Here is a 22,224-nt window from a genome sequence, read left to right as displayed (position 1 = left end):
TGAAGAGGAGGGCAGCGAAGGTGGGGGAAGCGCTCGGGGTCTAGATAGGCTTGAAACACAGAGCACAAAGAATTTGCTGACGAATTAGATGTTTTATACAAGAAAAGGAGAAGACTCAAGGATGATACCAAGGTTTTGTCCTGAGCAACCAGAAGAACAGAATTGCATAACTGAGATTGCAAGAGATAAAATTATGGAAGCATTAACAGAATATATAATATCATATATTACATAATAATAATATAGAATAACATTTCCATAGTCTTGGATTGGGGAAAGCTTGCCTAAGGAAGGCACAAAACTCAGAAGCTGCAAAGAAAACAATTGATAGATTAAAACATAATGAAAATTTCTTTATGGTGAAAAACATAAAATTAAAAAGGAAAGTGATAGATCAGAAGAAAATATTTATAACATAGATACCAAACCCAGGGTAAGATTCATAATATATAAATGGTACTTCTATAATATCAGAAGACAGATAACCCAGTGGAAAAATGGACCCAGGTTGTAAACAAGCAATTCACAGGGAAAGGAATACCAGTTAGGCCAATAAACCTCTACAAAGATGCCCAACCACATTACAGAAATACAAATTAAAGCAACAGCGCAATACCAATTTTCACCCATGATAGTAGTAAAAATAAAAGGCTGAGGACCACAGGGGAGGTTTACAGAAAAAATAAATAAATAAAAGACTGATAATTTTCATTGCCAACAAGGCTGTGGAGAAGAAGGCACTCTCATACACTCTTAATGGAGGTATGGTTTGTAAAGAATTTCTGGCAGACAATTATGCAGTCTACCAAAAATGTAAACTATATACCCTTTGATCAAGCAATTCCATTTCTAGGGACCTAATCTACAATAATAATCACACAAGTGGGCAGATCTAGACAAAAGGATGTTCATTGCACCATTGTCAATAATATTGAAAAACTGGAAACCATCTAAGAATTTACCAATAAGAGAATGATTAAATAAATTGAGGTACATTCATATCATGAAATACCATGCAGCCTTAACATGGGCAAGGTTGATCTATAGATGCAGTTGGACATAGTGACAGAAAGAATAAAAATACTTTTTTTAAGGGAGAAAAGCAAATTATAGAACAAAACATATAGTATTATCTTTATGTTTTAAAAAACCTCATGTGTGTATGTGTGTGTGTGTGCTTGTGCATGGGTACATGCATAGAAAACGGTCTGAGAAAAATGCTAAACTCCTGTTCCTTGTGAACCTGGGAAAGGGATTACATGTGTGAGTGAATGAATGGGACTTTTTTTCCTCTGTATCCTTGTTTGTCCTTTGAAAACCATTTACTATCAAAGTGTATTACTTTTGTAATTTTTAAGTTAAAACGTAGGGATAAATCAGATATCACATATTTCTGAAAGTTCCCAAGGAAGAATACTGGGGGCAGTAGCATATTTGTTACATTACAATCACACTGTGCCATTGTGTGGTGTGATAGGAACAGCTTCTAATGCGTGCTATGGTGACCTCGGCAAAGGCACAGCATTTTTTAGCCTCAGTTTTCTTATATAGAAAATGTAGGTAATACCTGACTTATTTGCTGTACTGGAAAGCTGCAAAGATAAAATGGAAAATTAGTTTAAAAATTACAAAGCTCTGTAAAACTGCAAAGGATATTTAACATTTCATGTGCTAGTTAATGACCCACTTTTTAAAGCAATAGTTAACATCAAAATTCAGGTCCAAGCAGAGAATTCTGAATTCTCTTTTAGAGTTTGTTATAACAGAATTCTTCCTGTCCTGGTTAGTCTTACATAGCAGCAGTATAGGTATTTTACTTAAATATTCCAGAGTGTTTTGTGTTTGCACGAGAGATTTTGGTGCAGATGGGTTTGGGCAACATCCTTAAATCATACCCTCCACTGCACTCATCTTAGAGCCAACCAGCTCGGACATACTGAATTAATTAGCAAGCTCTTACCTAGCACCTACTTTGTGCCTAGTAATCCCCTGTGGGTAGGTGACCAGACACCCAGGTTTGTCTGGCACTGTCACTGTTTATGCTGTCTTTCCCAGGTGATTGCTAATAGTGCCCCTTTCACTTTCAAAAGTGTCCTAGTTTTAATGATCAATGGTCACTCTACTATAATCACCTATGGGGCATGGAAGGAAACACAGGAAGCCTCTGGCTTACAAACGCCAGACTTACAAACTTCGCTCCCCATTCCAGCTCCTCACCACTGGAAATGCGGGTATTACTTCCAGGGTGGGGGGCATTGTGAAAACTGTGGGTCTTTTAGAGACTTGGTAGACTTAGAAGTCAAGGCAGAACCAAGCCTGAGAAGAGGTGGTATGGATCGCCAGAGGCCCACCCTACAAGTTGTCCTTCTTTGCAAAATCTTCTCCCTCAGACTATTTCTCTTTATTGCATTGCCTAATCCTCCTGGTCAGAGATTCATTTGAGGAAAATAAGCAATGTTTTTTTGTTTGTTTGTTTGTTTGTTTGTTTTTTTGAGACGGAGTCTCACTCTGTCGCCCAGGCTGGGGTGCAGTGGCGTGATCTGGGCTCACTGCAAGCTCCACCTCCCGGTTCACGCCATTCTCCTGCCTCAGCCTCGGAGTAGCTGGGACTACAGGCGCCCGTCACCACGCCCGGCTAATTTTTTGTATTTTTAGTAGAGACAGGGTTTCACTGTGTTAGCCAGGATAGTCTCGATCTCCTGACCTCATGATCCACCTGCCTTGGCCTCCCAAAGTGCTGGGATTACAGGCGTGAGCCACTGCGCCCAGCCAGCATTGTCTTTTTAATAGCACAAACAGGTTGGGGAATGTTCAATGAAACTGATTTTTTTTTCCCCTTCCTAACATGGAGCTGCTGTCTGCTTATACAGGGGAAAGGTAGGGTTTCTGGGAGGAATAGGGATGAAAAGGAAAAAGTAATTTTGGAGCATGAGATATTCTGGGGAATGAGACTCTCCCTTAGGGCAAACTAGGGACCCAGGAGCCAGGGGGCCATGAAGGTGGGAGGCAGAAGAGAAGGCGGATGTCAGAGACACGCAGTAGTTATTTGGGGGAAAATGTTGATTTGTGCACAACTCATATCTTGGGAAATGAAAGGAATGTTCTTTCTCTGTCACCTGCTGTTCCTCTTCACCCTGCACTGCCTTATATGGCCCAGTACGCAGAATACAAACCAGTGCTAGATTACATGCTACATGCCTGACAGTGAGACATTGCTTCTGCAAGAGTTCTTGCTTCCAGTCAATGAGTTTACCACTACATCTTGGGACACACTCATTTTAAAGTTGGGAACTGCCTGTATAAGACATGGTTACTGCCCTGGAGAGATTCACAGTGACTAGTTAAGGGAGACCAGTTAATAAATAGGAAACTACTGGAGAATAATCAATGGTCAGCTGTAGGATATTGGTTTTAAGTAAAATGCAAGTTTATGCTAGGGTGGTATGTCGGCTCATTGAAATTCTCACATAGGACAGTATGACTGATCTATGCTAAGGATATACTTGGATAGTAAGAGGAGGAAGAAGAAAATTCTAAATAATGATGGAAATCACCTGGAGCCAGTGTTTGGCATCAGACATAAGCATGGACAGGATAGGCTGCTGCAAGGATGAATCAGGCCTGATGGAAGCATAATGGCTTTCTAAGAAGCAGTGGGAGATTGGCATGGCTAAAGTAAGATGGGGTCAAACATTTCCTGTAAATTAAAGGTCATAAAACATATCACTTGAAATTTGCACACATTTCATGTGACTGAACACTTTGAGGTAGAAAATCTTGACATACTTTTTCAGGGGCATGAGTTAATGTGGCTAAAGTTCAGATGAGGTGAGGATCAGATCTTGGAAGAACGGGAATCCGTATTAAGGACATTGGATTTGATGAAATAGTCCATTTATGGTGTTATCGGAAATACTTCATTAGGACTGGAGCATTGGTCTGTGGCTGGCACACAAGATGAAGGTGGAAGAAGTCAGGGATACCACTTAGGAAGCTGCTATGATAGGCCAGGAGTGAGGAGCTGAGTACCTGGACCAAGATGGAAGCAGCAGGTTGGAGAAAGAACACATCTGAAAGTCTCTGTGGAGATGGAAATGATAGGACTTAGAGATCACATAGGAAGAGTCACAGAAAGTCCTTAGGTTTCTCTGGGTAACTTAAGCATAATAGGAACACTATTAGAAGTTCGTGTTCCCACGAAAGTTCCTTACCTGTGGAGCCTCCCATGCCCTCCTGGTGAACCTCCATTTCTAAGGAAACCCTATAGCATCTATTGAGTAATTTAATTCTGCAAAAATTCAGACGTCTCCAATGGAAGTCTTTAAGCACGTATTCACTAACTTGATTTTGCAAAATTATGTTAGCAAATATGTGCTATAAGGTTTCCAACCCGACAGACATAAGCATGTAAATCATTCTACTGCTAGTTTTGGTGGAGGGTAGTGACAATTGTCAGTGTTTCAAAAAAGAGTAACATGTCCAGAGTTTGTTCACGCAGAAATGAATGCTTTTTAGCTTCATCACCCCTGTGCCTTTCCCATGAACCCCATCTCCCCAGGAAACGATATAGCACCAGTTTAATAACTTAATTTGTAAAAGGAGGTTAGTGAGTCAATTCTATAAGACTCGTGGAAATATTTGAAATTAATTAGCCTTGTCAGCTTTTATTTGCATAGGCTGTCTTTCAACCATATCCCCCAGTCCAAGTGCAACTTTTTAGCAAGACTGATTTTAAACAATGAGATTTAGAGAATCTGTGTACAAGGAGCTTGAATAATTTAAATGTGTGGGTTTATTATTAACACAGTAGCAAATATATCAAAGAAACACACCCCATGAAAAGTGTTTCAAAGAAACACAAATCTGTTCTGAGAAAGGTCTATACGCATGCAATAAGTAAGCCCGAAGAGGCATGTTTGCTTGGTGATGCCCAGCAGATAAGTCTGGCAAACCTCGGTGTGATCGAAGAAGCCAATTTGAGACTCAGCCTAGTCCAGGCAAGCTACTGGCACCTGCTGCTCTCAACTAACCTCCACACAATGGTGTTCGCATTTTGGAAGGTCTTTCTGATCCTAAGCTGCCTTGCAGGTAAGGAAAGGATCTCCGAACCACCAAAGATAATTGGAAACAGAGTTTCCTTTTAAACGAAAATTCCACATTTTTACATAGAATTTTCCCCTCCTGTACTTCAAATGAATTGTGATTAGTATGCTGAGTTACATAATTTTCAGAACTTTTGCTTAGCAAACATATGCCATGCTGATATATTAGGGGCGTAAGCCTGTAATATTATTGTTTTATGGAGCTTCTGAATGAAAATTTTCTCAGAAAAAAAAAATATAGTTTATTACTTCACTTAGGTTGAAAGGTGAACAAATGAATTTACTCAGAAACCAAAGTTTGTGCTGGGGATAGTTTTGTCTCTGTTTTACTTTAGTGTTTCCTTTAAGCTCAGTGATTGACTTGCCTTGCTCCAGCAGGCAGAGCCTGGGTTGGAGGGCCTGCCCTGGCTTACACGTGGGAAGAACAGAAATTTACTGAGTGCTTTACTGTCTAATATTTCTTAGGGAGTTGTGGTTTTCCAATCCTAAGACTGTATTTTGCAAAATATGTCAGTGATTTATGGTGCACAATATGGGTGATTTTAGGGATCTGAACAGAAGGAAATCAATTTTGGAATCAAAATACTGATGTTAGTTAGATCCAGGAGAGATCATTAATTCCGAAAATCCCTTGGCTAGTTTTTTCAAATATCAGATGCATTTTGCATCTGTTCTTATAAGTTAGGTCCATAGTAAATACAATAATATTGTTTATCCAAAAACAGGATTTTTAAGCCATTAGTGATATTAGGCAGTCGTTACAATAAGGTTTACTAGGCATATTTAATGACATAAGAAAATGCCTAGGATAAAATATTAAGTGAAAACGCAGGATACACACATATGCCTAGAATAAATTACTAGAAGGTTGTATACTGAAGTACCACGGTGGTTGCCTCTGGGTGATGGAATTATAGATAATTTTAATTTTATTTCCCAGCTTTTCATACTTCCTGGTTTTCTACGAAGAACATTATGCTACTTTTATAATTAGAAAAAAGTGTTACTTTTCAAAATGATCTCATGTTTAGAAATAGTTCCTTAAATGTTCATTACTAAATGTTTAAGCATAGATGTTTTATGGACTTAAACATCACCAGAAGGCAATACTCCATTAGTTCAGTGACCTAACTAGGCCCTAGAGCTGGAAACACATGTTCCTATTTTCCCTTCTCCCTAGGCATATTAATTTAAACTTAACTTTAGATATGAAAGTTTTTGTCTCTTCTTAAAGGGTTTCCAGTCATTAGCCAGTTGGGTCGACCCCTGGGCCTTCTGCATCAGCCCTCTGAGATCATACCTATTTCCCTATGTGAGGCCTTGCCCTGGCCCCTACTAGACACAGGGTTTGGAACGGTTGTAAGAACAGTTTTTTTTTTTTAACCATACCTAACATACATGTAATTTTTACTGATTATAAATGTAATGCATGGTCATTGCAGAAAGGTTGCAAAATATGGAAATTTAAAATAAAATAAAAATCGTCTGCAATTTTACCACTCAGATTTGGGTGAAATATCATTCTTTTATTTGCAGGTGTATATATTACATTTTAAAAATTGGGTTTATTCCTTGTATACTTTTTTATTGTTTAAAACATTGTTTAGCATGATGTCAGGAATTTTATTTGATTGTGACTTTTAGAACAAGGCCCAATCAGAGTGACCAATAAATACTTAAGAGTGTTTTGCCTAAGTTACTATATAACTGATTTTGTTGATATATAGTGTACACTATATATCTATACATATATTATCTAGTTGGCCCAAAGCAAAATATGGCAATGTCAGTACAGCAATTTGTGCTCTATTGTCGTTTGCTGTGCTTACATATGTATTGAAGTCAGAGAAAGGATCACTTTAGTAATCTACATCTGTCATTAGCAGTGTTCATCAGTTGATCTGGACAACAGATAACGTTTCCATCAATGTGCAATTTGATGCTCTTCCTGGACTTGTTTTGGAGAGAATGTCACTTTTTGGTGTTAAGCATGGTGCCTAACACATAGTGGATGCATAGTAAATGTTTGTTGAAAGAATGAATTACTTTCCCAAATTCCAAACATCCAGACACGATTTTCACATACATATTTAAAATCGATTTTGGTATAACTAAACAGGTCAGATTTTGCTTAAATCAAAATATTATCAATGACTTCTTAGGAATTCTTAGGTTAAATTCTAATTCAGGAAAATGAGTTTTAATCAAACTTTTCTTCTGCAAAAAAATTATGCATATCATTTTAGGCACTTGAAATATGTATTCGTCACCTCTTAGAAAGATATGTTAATGTGGGTTTCATTTTCTGGAGGTATATGCTATGCATTTTAAAGGAGTAATGTATTTGAACTTTGAGTTTGCAGTCAAATCCAAAAAAGTCAGTGATCATTTGATTATATTATTTCCTAACTCAAAATGAAGCAATTATGCATGAAGTTGCTGGAAATTAAATCACTTCAAATGCATCAGATTAAATATGGCTATTTGGGGGATATTTTGCTGTGGTATATTAGGAGAATAATATCCTTCTATAAACAAAATGCTTGCCACATTGTAGGCATTAAATAAATGAATGAACAATCACTACCAAAATGCAAGACATTCTCTCTCTATATATTATTTATATATTATATAATATATCTGATATATAATTATATATCATATATCATATATATGATATATTATAACTGTATTATTGTTTTTGTTTTATTATATATAATATATAATAGATATAACATATAATATATAATATATGATATCATATATAACATAACATATATAATATATGATATCATATATAACATAACATATATAATATATGACATATAATATATAATATATAACATATATTATGTATACCATATATTATATATGATATGATATCTAATATACAATAAAAATAAAAACAATAATAAAATAGTATATATAATTATATATTATATATAATTATATAATAAATATATATTATATAATATATATTATATATATAATTATATACTATGTATATTTTTTACATATATATATATACTTTTGAGACGAAGTTAAGCTCTTGTTGCCCAGGCTGGAGTGCAATGGTGTGATCTCGGCCCACTGCAACCTCCACCTTCCGGGTTCAAGCGATTCTCCTGCCTCAGCCTCTTGAGTAGCTGGGATTACAGGCTTGCACCACCATCTCTGGTTAATTTTGTATTTTTAGTAGAGACAGGGTTTCTCCACGTTGGTCAGGATGGTCTCAAACTCCCGACCTCAGGTGATCCACCGCCTTGGCCTCCCAAAGTGTTGGGATTACAGGCATGAGCCACCACGCCCAGCCTAAAAATATTTTTAAATGTTGATTAAGTGTGTACATCTTGGATTATTTTTCTTCAGTAATAAGCATTGGCTTTTAAAAGAGATTACACATATTTCAACCACATATGCATTTTTGTTTTATTTTTAAATTTGGTCATGTCAGAGAGGGACATTGCATTCGTGGGTTTTGTTGAAATCATATACTAATCTTTACTTTGCTGTTTATTCATAGTCCTGTTGATATAGTGATTTTTCTGACTTATTCAATTTTTAAATAATTTCTCAACTTAGACTGACTTAATCCAAAGGAAGAGAACTTCTTTCCCTGACACTCAGAGAATCACCTCCACTTTAGGACTAAATTTGCACTGTCCATTGTCTACATGTGGCTATCGAAATTTAAATCACTTTAGATTAATGAAAATTATAAAGTCAGTTCCTCAGTTTCACTAGTCACATTTTCAGGTGTTCAATAATTCTGTTTGGGCTACTGAATTGGATGGTGCAGAGATCGAACATTTCCATCATCACAGGAAGTTCTGTTGGACAGTGCTGTAAGGGTGAGCTCAGAGGTTTTAGGTAATGTGCACTAATTGAATGATGTGACATTTTAAAAAGGTTCATCTGGAAATATATAACTTTTAGCTCTGAAGCGTATCATCACTATATCATGGTTGGACAATGTCTGAAACCCATCTTTTCTTCAGAATTTAATTGGTTATGTGCTAAGAATTGGGAATCTGGGCGAAAAAATGGTCTGGAGGTTTTGCTTTGCCAATTGTTACTTATTTACATGACAATGTGTAATACCTCAAAAAATATTATCTCACTTTAAAATTTGAAATTACCATCCTAATTCTAAGGTGATATTATTAAACTTTTGCAGATTTCTAATTAGATACACATTTATATATCTTCTATATTTAAAATATTGGAAATGTTTGAGTCAGATTTCTATTTCCCAAATCCTTGATTTTCATTCACCTCTATTCTCATCTGTGCTATAAATGGCTTCCTGCTGCACTGAGGGATGGCAGAGATTGTGTCTGTCGTGTTCATTATTGCTTCCCCAGTGTTTAGCACTGTTGTGGCACAAAATGGGTGCTCAACTGATATTTGTTGCTAGGCTCCACAGCCTCTTCCATGGCTTGACTTGTGTGAGTACTGTGTGTACTCTGCCATCAAGTACTTTTTCCAAGCGTGGTCTTCAAAGGGGGTTTGTGGGGGTTTGTTTATTGTTTTGCCTTATCTGTTCATAAACTCTCACCTTTAGCCAATCTCCTAACAGATACTGGGTCCCAAACTAGAGAACAGAATTTATGGCTAAATAATATCTCTAAAATCTCTGTTTTTAGGGAATAAGTCTGGGAACTTTAAGGGCTACCAAATCCCCAGTTTTATCATTTTTAGCTTGGACACTTTAAAGACATTTGTAAGTCATCATTTAAGCACAGCCAGAGATGTAGCTAACTTCCAGGATAAATGAAATGGATTCTTTGAGAGTGGGATGGAACCATCTTTCTCCAATGAAGTTTTTGTTGGAAAGATTAGCTGCTTTCTGAAAGCCAATTTCCTTTTTGGAGGAGGCATTATGGAAACCAGGAAAGCATGGGGAGGAGAATATTGGGAAGTGGGAAACTACGGAGTTAAAAAGTGCTGCATTCGTGTCTGCATTCAGGCACTTTACTTAATTTATCAGTGCATTGGTTGCCATGTAAACAGCCAGCTTCTGGCAGGAAAGTAGCTGGATCAGGTGGCCTGGCTGTGACAGAGAACACAGATATTGAATATATGAAACCAAGAGTAATCAGTACAACCATTTTTTTCTTTTACTTTTTAAAAGTGTTTATCAGTCCTTTACGTTCTTTTTGTCTGACTGCTGTCTTTAAGTAAGAAAAATATGAAATAAATAAGTTTTGGGGTATGCAAAATTGGGAAGATGGACAGGAATTAGTCCCTCTATGAAATTTCCTCTGAATCTCTCATAATTTCTGTATCCTCATCCCTTCACCCTCAATCCTCCACCACCCTCTGTGACCCTGCAGGCAGCTGGGGCAGCATAGAGATCGTCTCTTGAACTTGACTTTCTCTTCCAGTGCTTGCCTGCCAATCCTGTGTCCCATCCTGGAGAACTTTTATAGTCTTCGACATTGCAATGGATAGTAACCAGTTAATAAGATGAGCCAGTGACTGTATAGTGCTCCCCAAAGTGCCATCACCTAAAATAGCCCTTTGGAAAGTGCTCATATAGAACTGAGAATTTTAGTGTAGTGGTAGGCTGGATTTGGGTAGGGAGCCCTTCGGTGGTCCTCCAAATCCTATGGGAAGCTTAATTACTTCACCTTTCTGTAAGGCCAACAGTTTTCAGAATTTGTGGTCTCAGGACAATTTTACACTCTTAAAAACTGAGGGAGATTTCTGGTCTGGACATGTGGTACAGACCTGTTTTTCATTGTTCCTCCCTGCTAAGCACAAGTATAAACCCTGGAAATAATGCAAGAGACAACCAGGGGAGAGCTCTGAAAGGCTGTAAGAAGAAGGCAAACTGGTTTGAGACCCAGGGAAAAACAAAGAGCAAGGGTATCCTGTTTCCCACCCAGCAGAAGAAAAAAACCTAGTCCTGGCCATTCCTGATACCCAACTGAACAACAGAGGGCAGCCCAGGTAAGCTTACTCCTCCCTTGGAGTTCCTCTGACAACATCAGGTGGGCCCAACACCATAGGTAAGGGGGGATCTTCAGAAACCCCACCAACAATAGTGGACGAAAGAAGCATTCGCCTTCTCCCTGGGCCTGAGATGCCCCACTTTCACCTAGAGATATCGAGGTGAGAAGGTAGAACAGACACGAGGCATAAAGTTATGGCAAGCGGCCCAGTCTGGGAAGGCTCTGTCTCAGTGGGTGTATGACTGTCCTCCCTACCCATAGAGACACCAACAGTGCAGGGCACCAGTAGAAGTGTCCCACCATACCTACCCTCACTGAGAGACACCTGGAAGCCTGACCTAGGGAAACCTTTCTGCTCCTTCAGGCGATATGATCTGGGACAAATGTCAGCATCAGTGGTACCCGATAAACAAGAGCAAAACAATACTGAAAATTAAACTGCTGTTAGAACAGCAGACCACAAAAGTAAGCCAACACCTGCATGTGAAGCATAAATAATGTGACTGACTGCAAAAATAAAAAATGCAAATAGGAGTTTCCTAACATAATAGGCAAAATGTTCAATCAGAAATCATCTGTCATACCAAGAATCAAGTAAATCACAACTCAACTGAGAAAAGGCAACTACTGCCAACATTAAGATGAATCGGATGTTGGAATTATCTGACAAGGATTTCAAAGTAGCCATTATAAAAATGCTTCAACAATCAATTAACATTATCTTATAATAAGTAAAAAAAAAAGGAAACTTGCAGAAAAGAAAAAGAAGTTATAAAAATATAAGAAAGAAGGAAATCCTGTCATTTGCTACAGCATGAATGAACCTGGGGGACATTATGCTAAGTGAAGCAAGGCAGACACAGAAAGACAAACCACATAATCTCACTTATATGCGAGATCTAAAAGAGGTGAACTCAGAATTAGAGTAGAATGGTTACCAGGGACTGTGGCTTGGAGGGAGTGGGAAATGGGGAGAAGTTGACCAAAGGGTACTAAGTTCCAGCTAGACAAGAGGAATAAGTTCTTAAGACCTATTGCACAGCAAGCTCACCGTAGTTGATAATAATGTATTGTGCATTTCAAAACTGCTAAAAGCATAAGATTTTAGTCTACACATTGGGTACAGTGTACACTGTTCGAGTAATGGGGGCACCGAAATCTCGGAAATCACCGCTAATAAACTTATCCACGTAACCAAACACCACCTGGTCCCCAAAACCTATTCAAAAAAAGAATAGATTTTAAATGTTCTTGCTATGAAAAAAAAAAAAAAAAACAAATAAAAGATAAGTAGGCCAGATGTGGGGCTCATGCCTGTAATCCTGCCACCTTGGGAGGCCGAGGCAGGCGGATCACTTGAGCTCAGGAGTTCGAGAACAGCCTGGGCCACGTGGTGAAACTCCATTTCTACCAAAAATACACACACACATAAATTAGCCAGGCCTGGTGGAACGCGCCTGTGGTCCTAGCTACTCGGGATGCTGAGATGGGAGAATTGCTTAAGCCTGGGAGGCAGAGGTTGCAGTGAGCCAAGATCACACTACTGCACTCCAACCTGGGTGACAGGGTGAGGCCCTGTCTGAAAACAAAACAAAAGAAAAAACAAAAAAAAGATGAAAATGTGAGGTGATGAATATGTTAGTTAGTTTGATGTAATCATTGCACAGTGTATACATATATTAAAATATCACATTGCACCCCATAAATACATGCAATAATTATTTGTTAATTAAAAATAAAAATTAAGTTAAAAACAAGAATTTAAAAAAATACATACTTTGTGATTGTCTACTATTTTTCTAAAGACCCTTATAATCTACAGGTTCATTCTCAATTTTCTTTTTTCCCCCCTTGGACTTATTTTTTGAATAAAACTGGCTTGTTTGTCCCCTCCCCCCTCAAAAAATATAAATTATAGAATGGTAAAATAAAATAACAAAAATGAAAAACTTGCTGATGGACTCAATAGAAGAGCAGAGATGACAGAAAATAAAATCCATATCTGGTGAAACTACCCTTCAGGAATTAAGGGGAAATAATTAAATTCTCAGTTGAAGGAAAACAAAAAGATTTGTTGCTAGCAGATAATACTGTTAAAAAATAGCTAAAGGGATTTCTTCAAACAGAAAGTAAATGATAAAGAGCAATCAGGAAGGATGAAAGGACAACAGAAAGAGCAGAAATGTAAGTACATAAAGTAGACTATCTTTTAACTCATGAGTTCTATAAATCACATTTGATAATTGAAACAAAATTATAAAACCATTTTACACTCTAGACAATGATATTTAAAAGTGGGGAAGGTAAAGGAACCTAAATGGAAGTGAGGTTTATACACTTCAATCAAAGTGGTAAAATATTGATATAAGTAGACTGTTATGACTCACATATGAATGTTGAATACCCAGAGAAACCACTAGGAAAACTCTACAAAGATATATATTTTAAAACACTACAAATAAGTCAAGATGGAATCATAAAAAATGCTCAAGTAACTGTCAGAAAAGCAAGAAAAGGGAAACAGAAGAATAATAAGTGAAGGAACCAAACAAAAAACAAATAATAAAATAGCAAACAAGAATTAATATATCAATAATTACATTAAACAATTATATTGAATGTTAATACAAGTACAGTTGTCCCCTTTTATCTGTGGTTTTACTTTCTGAGGTTTCAGTTACCCATGGTACAGTACAATAAGATATTTTGTGAGAAAGAGTGTGACTGTGTGAACACAATCACATAATTTTTACTCCAGTACATTGGTATAATTGTTCTATTTATTAGTAGTTATCATTGTTAATCTCTTACTGTGCCTAATTTATAAATTAAACTTTATCATAGGTTTGTGTGTATAGGAAAAAAACATAGTATACATAGGGTTCAGTACTATCCATGGTTTCAGGCATCCACTGGGGGTCTTGGAATGTATCTACCTGGAATAAGGGGGAACTACTCTATATGCTACTCACAAGAAACTCACATTAAATTTGATGACATGGGAAGACTGCAAGTAAAAATATAGAAAAAGGCATACCACATAAGTATTAATGTTTCAAAAATCTGGAGAAGCTTCATTAGTATCTGATAAAGTAGTCTTCAGAGCAAAGAAAGTTAAAAGAGATAAAGAGAGACATTACCTAATGATAAAAGGATCAACCCAGCAGGAGGATATAATGATCCTTAATGGGTACACACCAAACAACTAAGTCTCAAAATTCATGAACAAAAACTGATCAAGCTAAAAGAAGAAAGAGACAAATTCACAACTATAGTTGGGAACTTCAATACTCCCTCTCAGAAACTGATAAATCTACTAGACAGAACATCAGTGAATATAGGGAAGATCTGAAAAAGACAACTAATGATCTAATTGAATATTTTTATCTAATGTTGAATATTTATTGAATATTTTTATGATTTTATATTGGTTTATCCACAGTGGTTTTAAATTATATCTATTTGTATAGAACACTCCACCCAACAACAGCAGGACACACTTTTTTTTGGCACCTACAGAAAATTCACCAAGATAGATCATGTGCTTGGCCATAAAACAAACCTAAACAAATTTAAAATAATTGAAATCATGCAGAGTGTATTCTCTGACCACAATTCAATGAAACTAGAAATCAGTAGCAGAAAAGTATCTAAACACATGGAAATTAAACAGCACTCTTCTAAGTAATCCATGGATCAAAGAGGAAATCTCAAAAGGAATTTTTAAAAATACATAGAACTGAATGCAAATGAAAACACAACATATTGAAATATGTACCACGTAGCTAAAGCAATTCTGAGAGAGAAATTTATAACACTAAATGTTTACATTGGAAATAAAGAAAGGTCTTAAGTCAGTAATCTAAATTTCTACATCAAGGATCTAGAAAAGAAGACCAAAATAGGGCCAGGTGTGATGGCTCACGCTTGTAATCTCAGCACTTTGGGAGGCCGAGGCGGGCGGATCACGAGGTCAGGAGATGGAGACCATCCTGGCTAACATGGTGAAACCCTGTCTCTACTAAAAATACAAAAATTAGCCGGGCGTGGCAGCGGGCGTCTGTAGTCCCAGCTACTTGGGAGGCTGAGGCAGGAGAATGGCGTGAACCTGGGAGGTGGAACTTGCAGTGAGCCACGATTGTGCCACTGCACTCCAGCCTGGGCGACAGAGCAATACTCCACTTCAAAAATAAATAAACAAACAAACAAACCCAAAGCAAGCAGAAGGAAGGGAATAATAAAGAGCTGAAATCAATGAACTTGAAATAGAAAAACTATAGGGAAAAATAAATTACACAAAAATTTGCTTTTTTTGAAAAAAAATCAATAAAACTGACAAACTTCTAGCAAGACCAATGAAAAGAGTTAAGATCCAAATCACTAATATCAGAAATGAAATATGGAATAACACTATAGATCCTGCAGTCATTAAAAATATAATGAGAGAATATTATGAACAACTATGCATTCATTTATTTGAAAACTTAGAAAAAATTGGCCAATTTCTCCGAAACAGCAAACTACTAGAACTCACCCAATATGAAATAGATAATCTGAATAGCTCTATAACCATTAAAGAAATTGAATTCATAATTTTGAAAGCTCCTACAAAAGAAATCTCCAGGCCTAAATAGCTTCAGCAAACAATCCTAGCAAACACTTAAAGAATAATTGATCAGTTTTACACATTCTCTTCCAAAACATAGAAGAGAAGGAAACACTTCCAGCTCATTTTATGGGCCAGTATTATCCTGATACCAAAACCAGACAAAAATAGTACAAATATAGAAAACTACAGGCCATATCTCTCTCATGAACCTTGACACAAAAATCCTTAGCAAAACACTAGCAAATTGAATCCAACAATGTATGAAAAGAATTATACACCATGACCAAATGGGATTTACTTCAGTTTTGTAAGGCTGGTTCAACAGTCAAAAAGCATTCAGTGTAATTCACCATATCAACAGGCTAAAGAAAAAAAATATGATCATATCAACCGATGCAGATAAAGCATTTGACAAAATCCAATACCCATTCATCATTAAAACTCAGCAAGTTAGGAATAGAGGGTGTATTTGTTTCCCAGAGCTGCTGTAACAAACTGCCACAAACGGGGTGGCTTAAGGCAAGAGAAATGAATTCTCTCACAGTTCTGGAGGCCAAATGTTTTAAATCAAACTGTTGGTTTCTTCTGAGGTCTCTGAAGGAGAATCTGTGCCATAAGTCTTGCCTAGATGGCTGCTGGCAATTCTCGGTATTCTTTGGCTTGTAGATGCATCATTCCAATCTCTGCTTCTGTCTTCACTGAGCCTTTCCCTTTGTGTGTCTGTGTTAAGACTCCCTCTCCATTTTCTTATAAGGACAACAGTCATTGAATTTAGGGTCTGCTCTAAATCAATGATGATCTCATCTCAAGATCCTTAATTACATCTGCAAAAACCCTATTTCTAAATAAGGTCACATTCATAGATACTGGAGGTTAGAAATTGAACTTATCTGTTTGGGGGACACAATTTAACCTCCTACAGAGGAGAATTACCTCAACTTGATAAAAACACCTACAAGTAACCTGCAGTCAACATTATACTTCATGGTGAAAGACTGAACGCTTTTGCCCTATGATTGGAAACAATGCAAGAATGTCCACTCTCATCTCTCTTATTCAACATAGTACTGGAAGTTGTAGCCACTGCAATTAGGCAACAAAAATAAATAAAGGCCTACAATTGGAAATGAAGAAATAAAACTCTCTATCCCCAAAAGACTTGCATCTAGATTATGCAGAGAATTCTCAAAACTCAATCATTAAAAAACTAAACAATCCAATTAGAAAATGATCAAAGGATATAAACAAATATTTTGCTGAAGATGTACAAACGCAAATATCCCATTAAAAGATAATTAGCATCATTATCTATTTGAGAAATGCAAATTAACACCATGATGATATATTACTTCATATCTGCCAGAATGGCTAAAGTAGAAAACTGTGACAACACCAAATGCTGGTAAGAATGCAGGACAACTGAATCCTTTTTTTTTTTTGGAGGGGGGCTATGTATAAAGGTACAGTCATTATGGAAAATAGCCTGGCTGGTTTTTTTTTAATAAAATTAAATGTGCAACTGACATATGATCCAGCAATTGCACTCTTGGGCATTTGTGCCAAGGAAAGAAAAATTTATTTTCATGCGAAATCTGTACCTGAATGTTCACTGGAATTTTATCCAATATCCCAAAACTGGAAACAGCCCAGATGTCCTTAAATGGATGAATGGTTAAACAAACTGTATTACATATATGCCATCAGGTACTACAAATCAATAAAAAACACAAACTAGTGATACACACAACAACTTGGGTGAAATTTTAGATAATTATGCTGAGTAAAAACAATCATCAATTCCAAAAGGTTACCATGATTCCTTGTATATAACATTTATGAAATGACAGAATTTTAGAAATGAAAGATTAGTGGTTGTTCATGGTTAGGACAGGAATGAGGTGCAGGATGGAGGTGAGTGTGATTATCAAAATGTCAACATGAGGGGTCTTTGTGGTGATGGAACTGTTCAGTATCTTGACTGTGGTGGTGAATACACAAATCTACACATGATAAAATATAGAATTAAATGTGCATGTGCACACACACAGCAGTACATATAAAACTGGAGAAATATGAATAAGGTTGATAGGTTTTATCAATGTCAGTATCCTGGTTGTGATAGTATACCATCATCTTACAAAATGTTACCATTGCTGGGAACTGGGTAAAGTAAACATGAGATCTGTCTTATTTCCTAGAACTGCACGTGAATCTACAAATATATAAATAAAAATTTCAATTAAAAATTATTGAGGACCCCAAAAAGAAACTGATATTTTTGCCTGAGATTTACCCAATTTTAAAACTATAAGTCCCACATTCAAGGAATTCCCTTGGTACTGGGAAAACTGGATCAGTTGTTCTCTATACTCCCAGACAGTTTTGGGTCCCTGGACCAGACTTTAAGAACCCGTGTAAGGCTGCCCTTAATACAGAAGAAATTCTCAGTTCGGTGTTATTACCTCACCATCATCTAGAATTTGAGTATCTTCATATGATAATTTGTTAGAAACTCCCCTCCCCTTACCCCAGTGAGACCCAAAAAAGCTCAGTTTTCTTGTATGATTTATTCTGCCTTCTCCCCCTCACCTTGGATTCTTCAAATAAGATGTCTTTATAAGTGTTCTGTGATGAAACAGTGTCATCAGAATGTGAGCATGTACTTTTTTTTATCATTATCTTTTCAGGTCAGGTTAGTGTGGTGCAAGTGACTATCCCAGACAGTTTCGTGAATGTGACTGTTGGATCTAATGTCACTCTCGTCTGCATCTATACCACCACTGTGGCCTCCCGAGACCAGCTTTCCATCCAGTGGTCTTTCTTCCATAAGAAGGAGATGGAGCCAGTTTCTGTAAGCACACATTTTCCTAAACTCTTCCCCTTTTGTAGTTCTGACTGAAAACTGTTGGGGTAGAAAAAACGTGAAATGTGAAAGAATGGCATGCCAGTGACAGTAGTGGCAGGAATCTCAGATACAAACGTTTGAAGACAGCTGTATAGAGAAGATCATCATCTAAGTAACTTAACTCTTGTCCTCTCTTCATATTTAGTTATAACCCATTATCTCAGGTCTGTGTAGGTCCACATCAAGTGGATCATGTATTTTAGAGAAGACGGAAATGGTTCTTCTCATAGGTGAAATGAACAGTAATTCTGAAAGGGCTCCCCCTCCGCCTTTATCTCCCTATTATTTCCAGAAGAAATTAGTTCAAATGCAAGTCCTGATTGATCTACAGATCTCTGCCAAATTTAATATCTAGGATCTGACTGTCAAGTGAACTAGCTCACTGTGCTAGACTGAGACCTGACAGAACGAGACTCCCCAGATGGGTGAAGAAGGACTATAGTAGTGATGAACCCTGTGTAGTTCATCAAGAACAGCATAAGGATAGAGGACAGGGGATGGAGTTGGGTAGGCATAGGGTCTGGGGGAAGAGGTTGCCAGAAAAGGGTGGGTTGAAAGTCAGGGGAGGAGAATGATTTCACATGCAAGCTGCCTATTCCCAGGTTTCCTTCATCAGGCCTTGAGGAAATTCCTTCTTTAGCCCAAGGATTCAAATTGTATACTCAGAGGTGTGTGTGTGTGCATGCGCACGCACGCGTGCACACGTGCGTGTGTGTGTCTGTGTGCTCACGCACATGTTTATGTGAGCACATATGCCATGCATGCCTACACATATCTCTTGATGGAAAAGGTCTGTAGCTTTCTTCAGGTTCTCAAAAGGTTGCATGACCCAAAGCAGAGTTTAGAGAAGAGACAAGTCAGTGTGGTTTGGAGTAGTTGGATGCAGCTGAATTGGGCCTTGAAGGAAAGGAAAAGTTTTGATTAGTAGAAAGATAGAGGGAGAGCAAGTTGAGGAGGCTGGGGGAGGCCTAGGGACAGGGGTGGAGAAGAAGGAAGGCATTAGTTTAGAGGAGCCACATGTTGGCCAGTGTCACTTCAGCCATCACTAGTTCTTCGGAGGTGCTGAGTCCTCTGTTTATAAATCCTGAGCATTTGTTTAGCAGGAAACGCCGTACAGGGGGAGATTCCATCAATGCCACTCTCTAGTCCAAGTTAAACAATTTTGCTCAATACTGGTTACCTTGGACAAGTATCTGAATCACTCTGTACCTCTCTTTAAAATATGGTAGATCAGCAATACCCGTGGGAAATCAACTGGCATAATGCATGTGAAAAATATAAAGCCCTATAAGTTTTATCCCTTGTAAACACTATTATGATTATCATCATCCACAGCAGCACTACCACCAACAGTGCTTCTACCAGTTTGCATCACCCAAAATGTCCAGACCCAAGGCCTTGTATGTAGGAGTCAACTAAGAAATTATTGCCTTCTTTTGCAGGATGCTCTGTTAGATTGTGGATGACGATAATCACATGACCTTTCTTCCTTTTTAAAGTTCGATTTCCGGAATAGTGTTTTCAACACATTCTTTATCTGTAGGCTTGAAATCTTTCTCATTTTGCCAGGTGGGGCTGGATTTAGAGAGACCTCGCCAATGTATTTTGAAATACTTTCTGCTTGATACTCAAATCAAGATGTTCTCAACTGCCTGAAGGCTGGGCAAGGCCAGTCTCAGTTCAAAAACCACAAATTTTTATTTATGCCTCCTCTGACATTGGATTTACAAGGCCACTTCTTGGTTGAACTGTGTGTCTAGTGAGGAACTGGGAGGAGCTGCAGAGCCGAAGGATCTTGTGACCAGCAATGAGCTTTTTCTATACCAGGAAATGCAAGGGAAGAAGATATGGTGATTGAATTGAGTGTGGCCTGAGCCCAGAACATCTCTTAGAAGCACTTTAAAAAAATCTGTTCACAAATAAATATTTATTGAGTAGCTTATTTACTTGCCATTTGCCTCATTCTCCAAAATGTCAGTTACAGGTGGGGCAAGTAATTTAAGATATATACTCTTTTGCAATGTCCACATTAAAGGAGGGCATCTGCACTGAGCTGCTGGATCAGGCAAAACCTGCTCTTTGATCTTAAAGCTGCATGATACCTATGTTACGCCTGGGCCTTAGCCGCATAGAAGATAAGCTTTTGTGTTTTTATTGCTCCCACAGCTTGGGAGCAATAAAAACCATCCCCAAAGGCAAATTTTATCTTCCTTCTATTTTCCTGTCTTGCTTTAGCTTATGCTAGCCAGATCCCCATTACAACCATATTTAGCTCTCTACTTCTAGAGAACTGGAGTCCTTCCCCTGTCTCCCCACATCCTGCTGGCATGGGCTTCTCACTGCTTTACCAGATGAGTAGTTTTGAAGTCCTAGTGGAAACCTCCTGATGAATGTCAGTTCTTCTTGCTCTGCCATTTATTTATTGACTGGGTGATCAAACGACTGGTAGACACGTCGTTTGACCTTTCAGTTGTTCAGTTCCCAATCTTTAAAATGGGGCTACTTACCTGTCTCATAGGTTTAATATGAAGATTAAATGAGATGATGCTTGTGAAGCACTAGGAAGCCTTCTACCCAGTAAGCATTCGGTGAATGCGAGCTTTTAATATTGGCATCATCACTTACAAAACAACGATTTTGCAAAATCCCTGTTCCCTCCATACCCCTGGTGATCTGGAGGGACTGAGTCATGGGCACTAGGGAGCCTAGCTCAAGAAGATACACTTGAACAGGGAAAGAGCTCTTCAGGGCCATCCTAGCCCAAGATCTGCTTCGAGTTCCACTGTTCACCAGGTCACTGTGGCTAAAGGGAGGGCCCAGGCCCTTTCTCTGCCTGCTTCTTATCCCTGAACTGACAGCCTGCTCAACCAAGAGGTTGCAGGCATCCTGTGTTGAGGTGGTATTTTTCAAAATGGGATTTGGTCTCCATTTCAAGACTGTTTCCTCTTTGAAAACATTCACAATTCTGTGGAGCATGTTGTATGTTAATCTAGGGATTGCTGGTGGAACATTTATGGGAGGATAAAAGGACTGCTGCACTATTAGACAGTTCTGTGGTTTATGGGACTAAGATGTTGCCAGACATCAGTGGTCACACTGAGAGATTCAGTTCAACTCCTGGGTTGATGTGGCAGTATACTGTATAGCATTCAGCTCTCAGATCCACCCATTTCTGCTCAAACACAGCACAGCTCGTGCCTCAGTACTGAGGGTATGGAGGAAAAGGCAGTCAGTCAGTGTCTAAAAATGACGCATGCAAGAGACGCTCGGGGAAGATGTAGCTGGACCTCTCAGGTAAGAACACTTATTGGTGTACTACTGGACTTCTTCATTGTTTGGAGACTCCAGGGCACTGGCACCAGCTTTAGGAATGGGATGGGAGGGTCTGACTTTGGTAACAATCAAGATCAGCGCAAGCCCCTGACAAAACTGGGACAGTCTTGAGTTTACCTTCTCGCATCCATGTCTGGAGTTCTTCTGCCTCTTCCTAAAGGCTCAGGACCCTATTACTGCCCTGATCATGGCAGTGGCTAGCTCCTTCCGTAGTCCCATCTTCCCTCTCCTGAAATCATTGTGTTAGATTAGCAATTGACTCTGAGGCCTGGTATTCCTCAATACCCAGGGGCTGATGTTATTTCTTACTGACTATCC

General features: G+C 38.1%; 1 protein-coding gene across 5 annotated transcripts in view; it reads left to right on the top strand.

Moving 5' to 3' along the window:
* The window catches only part of VSIG1 (V-set and immunoglobulin domain containing 1), a 65,809-nt gene that overhangs the window by 26,526 nt on the left and 17,059 nt on the right, over positions 1-22,224 (top strand). For 3 of the 5 annotated variants that reach the window (XM_033200932.1, XM_033200931.1, XM_033200930.1), the window contains exons 2-3: positions 18,356-18,519; positions 21,760-21,867. In XM_033200932.1, the coding sequence (XP_033056823.1) occupies positions 18,356-18,519; positions 21,760-21,867 (272 nt within the window). Of the gene's footprint in view, positions 1-4,144; positions 5,089-18,355; positions 18,520-21,759; positions 21,868-22,224 lie in introns of those variants that run through there. The other 2 variants (XM_033200928.1, XM_033200929.1) reach the window with 2 other exon arrangements.

This window comes from Trachypithecus francoisi, unplaced genomic scaffold (genome assembly GCF_009764315.1).
Source record: "Trachypithecus francoisi isolate TF-2019V2 unplaced genomic scaffold, Tfra_2.0 Lachesis_group6, whole genome shotgun sequence".
Classification (NCBI taxonomy): Eukaryota; Metazoa; Chordata; class Mammalia; order Primates; family Cercopithecidae; genus Trachypithecus; species Trachypithecus francoisi.
The sequence above is the reverse complement of the archived record's forward strand: the minus strand, read 5'-3'. Positions and strand labels throughout refer to the sequence as shown.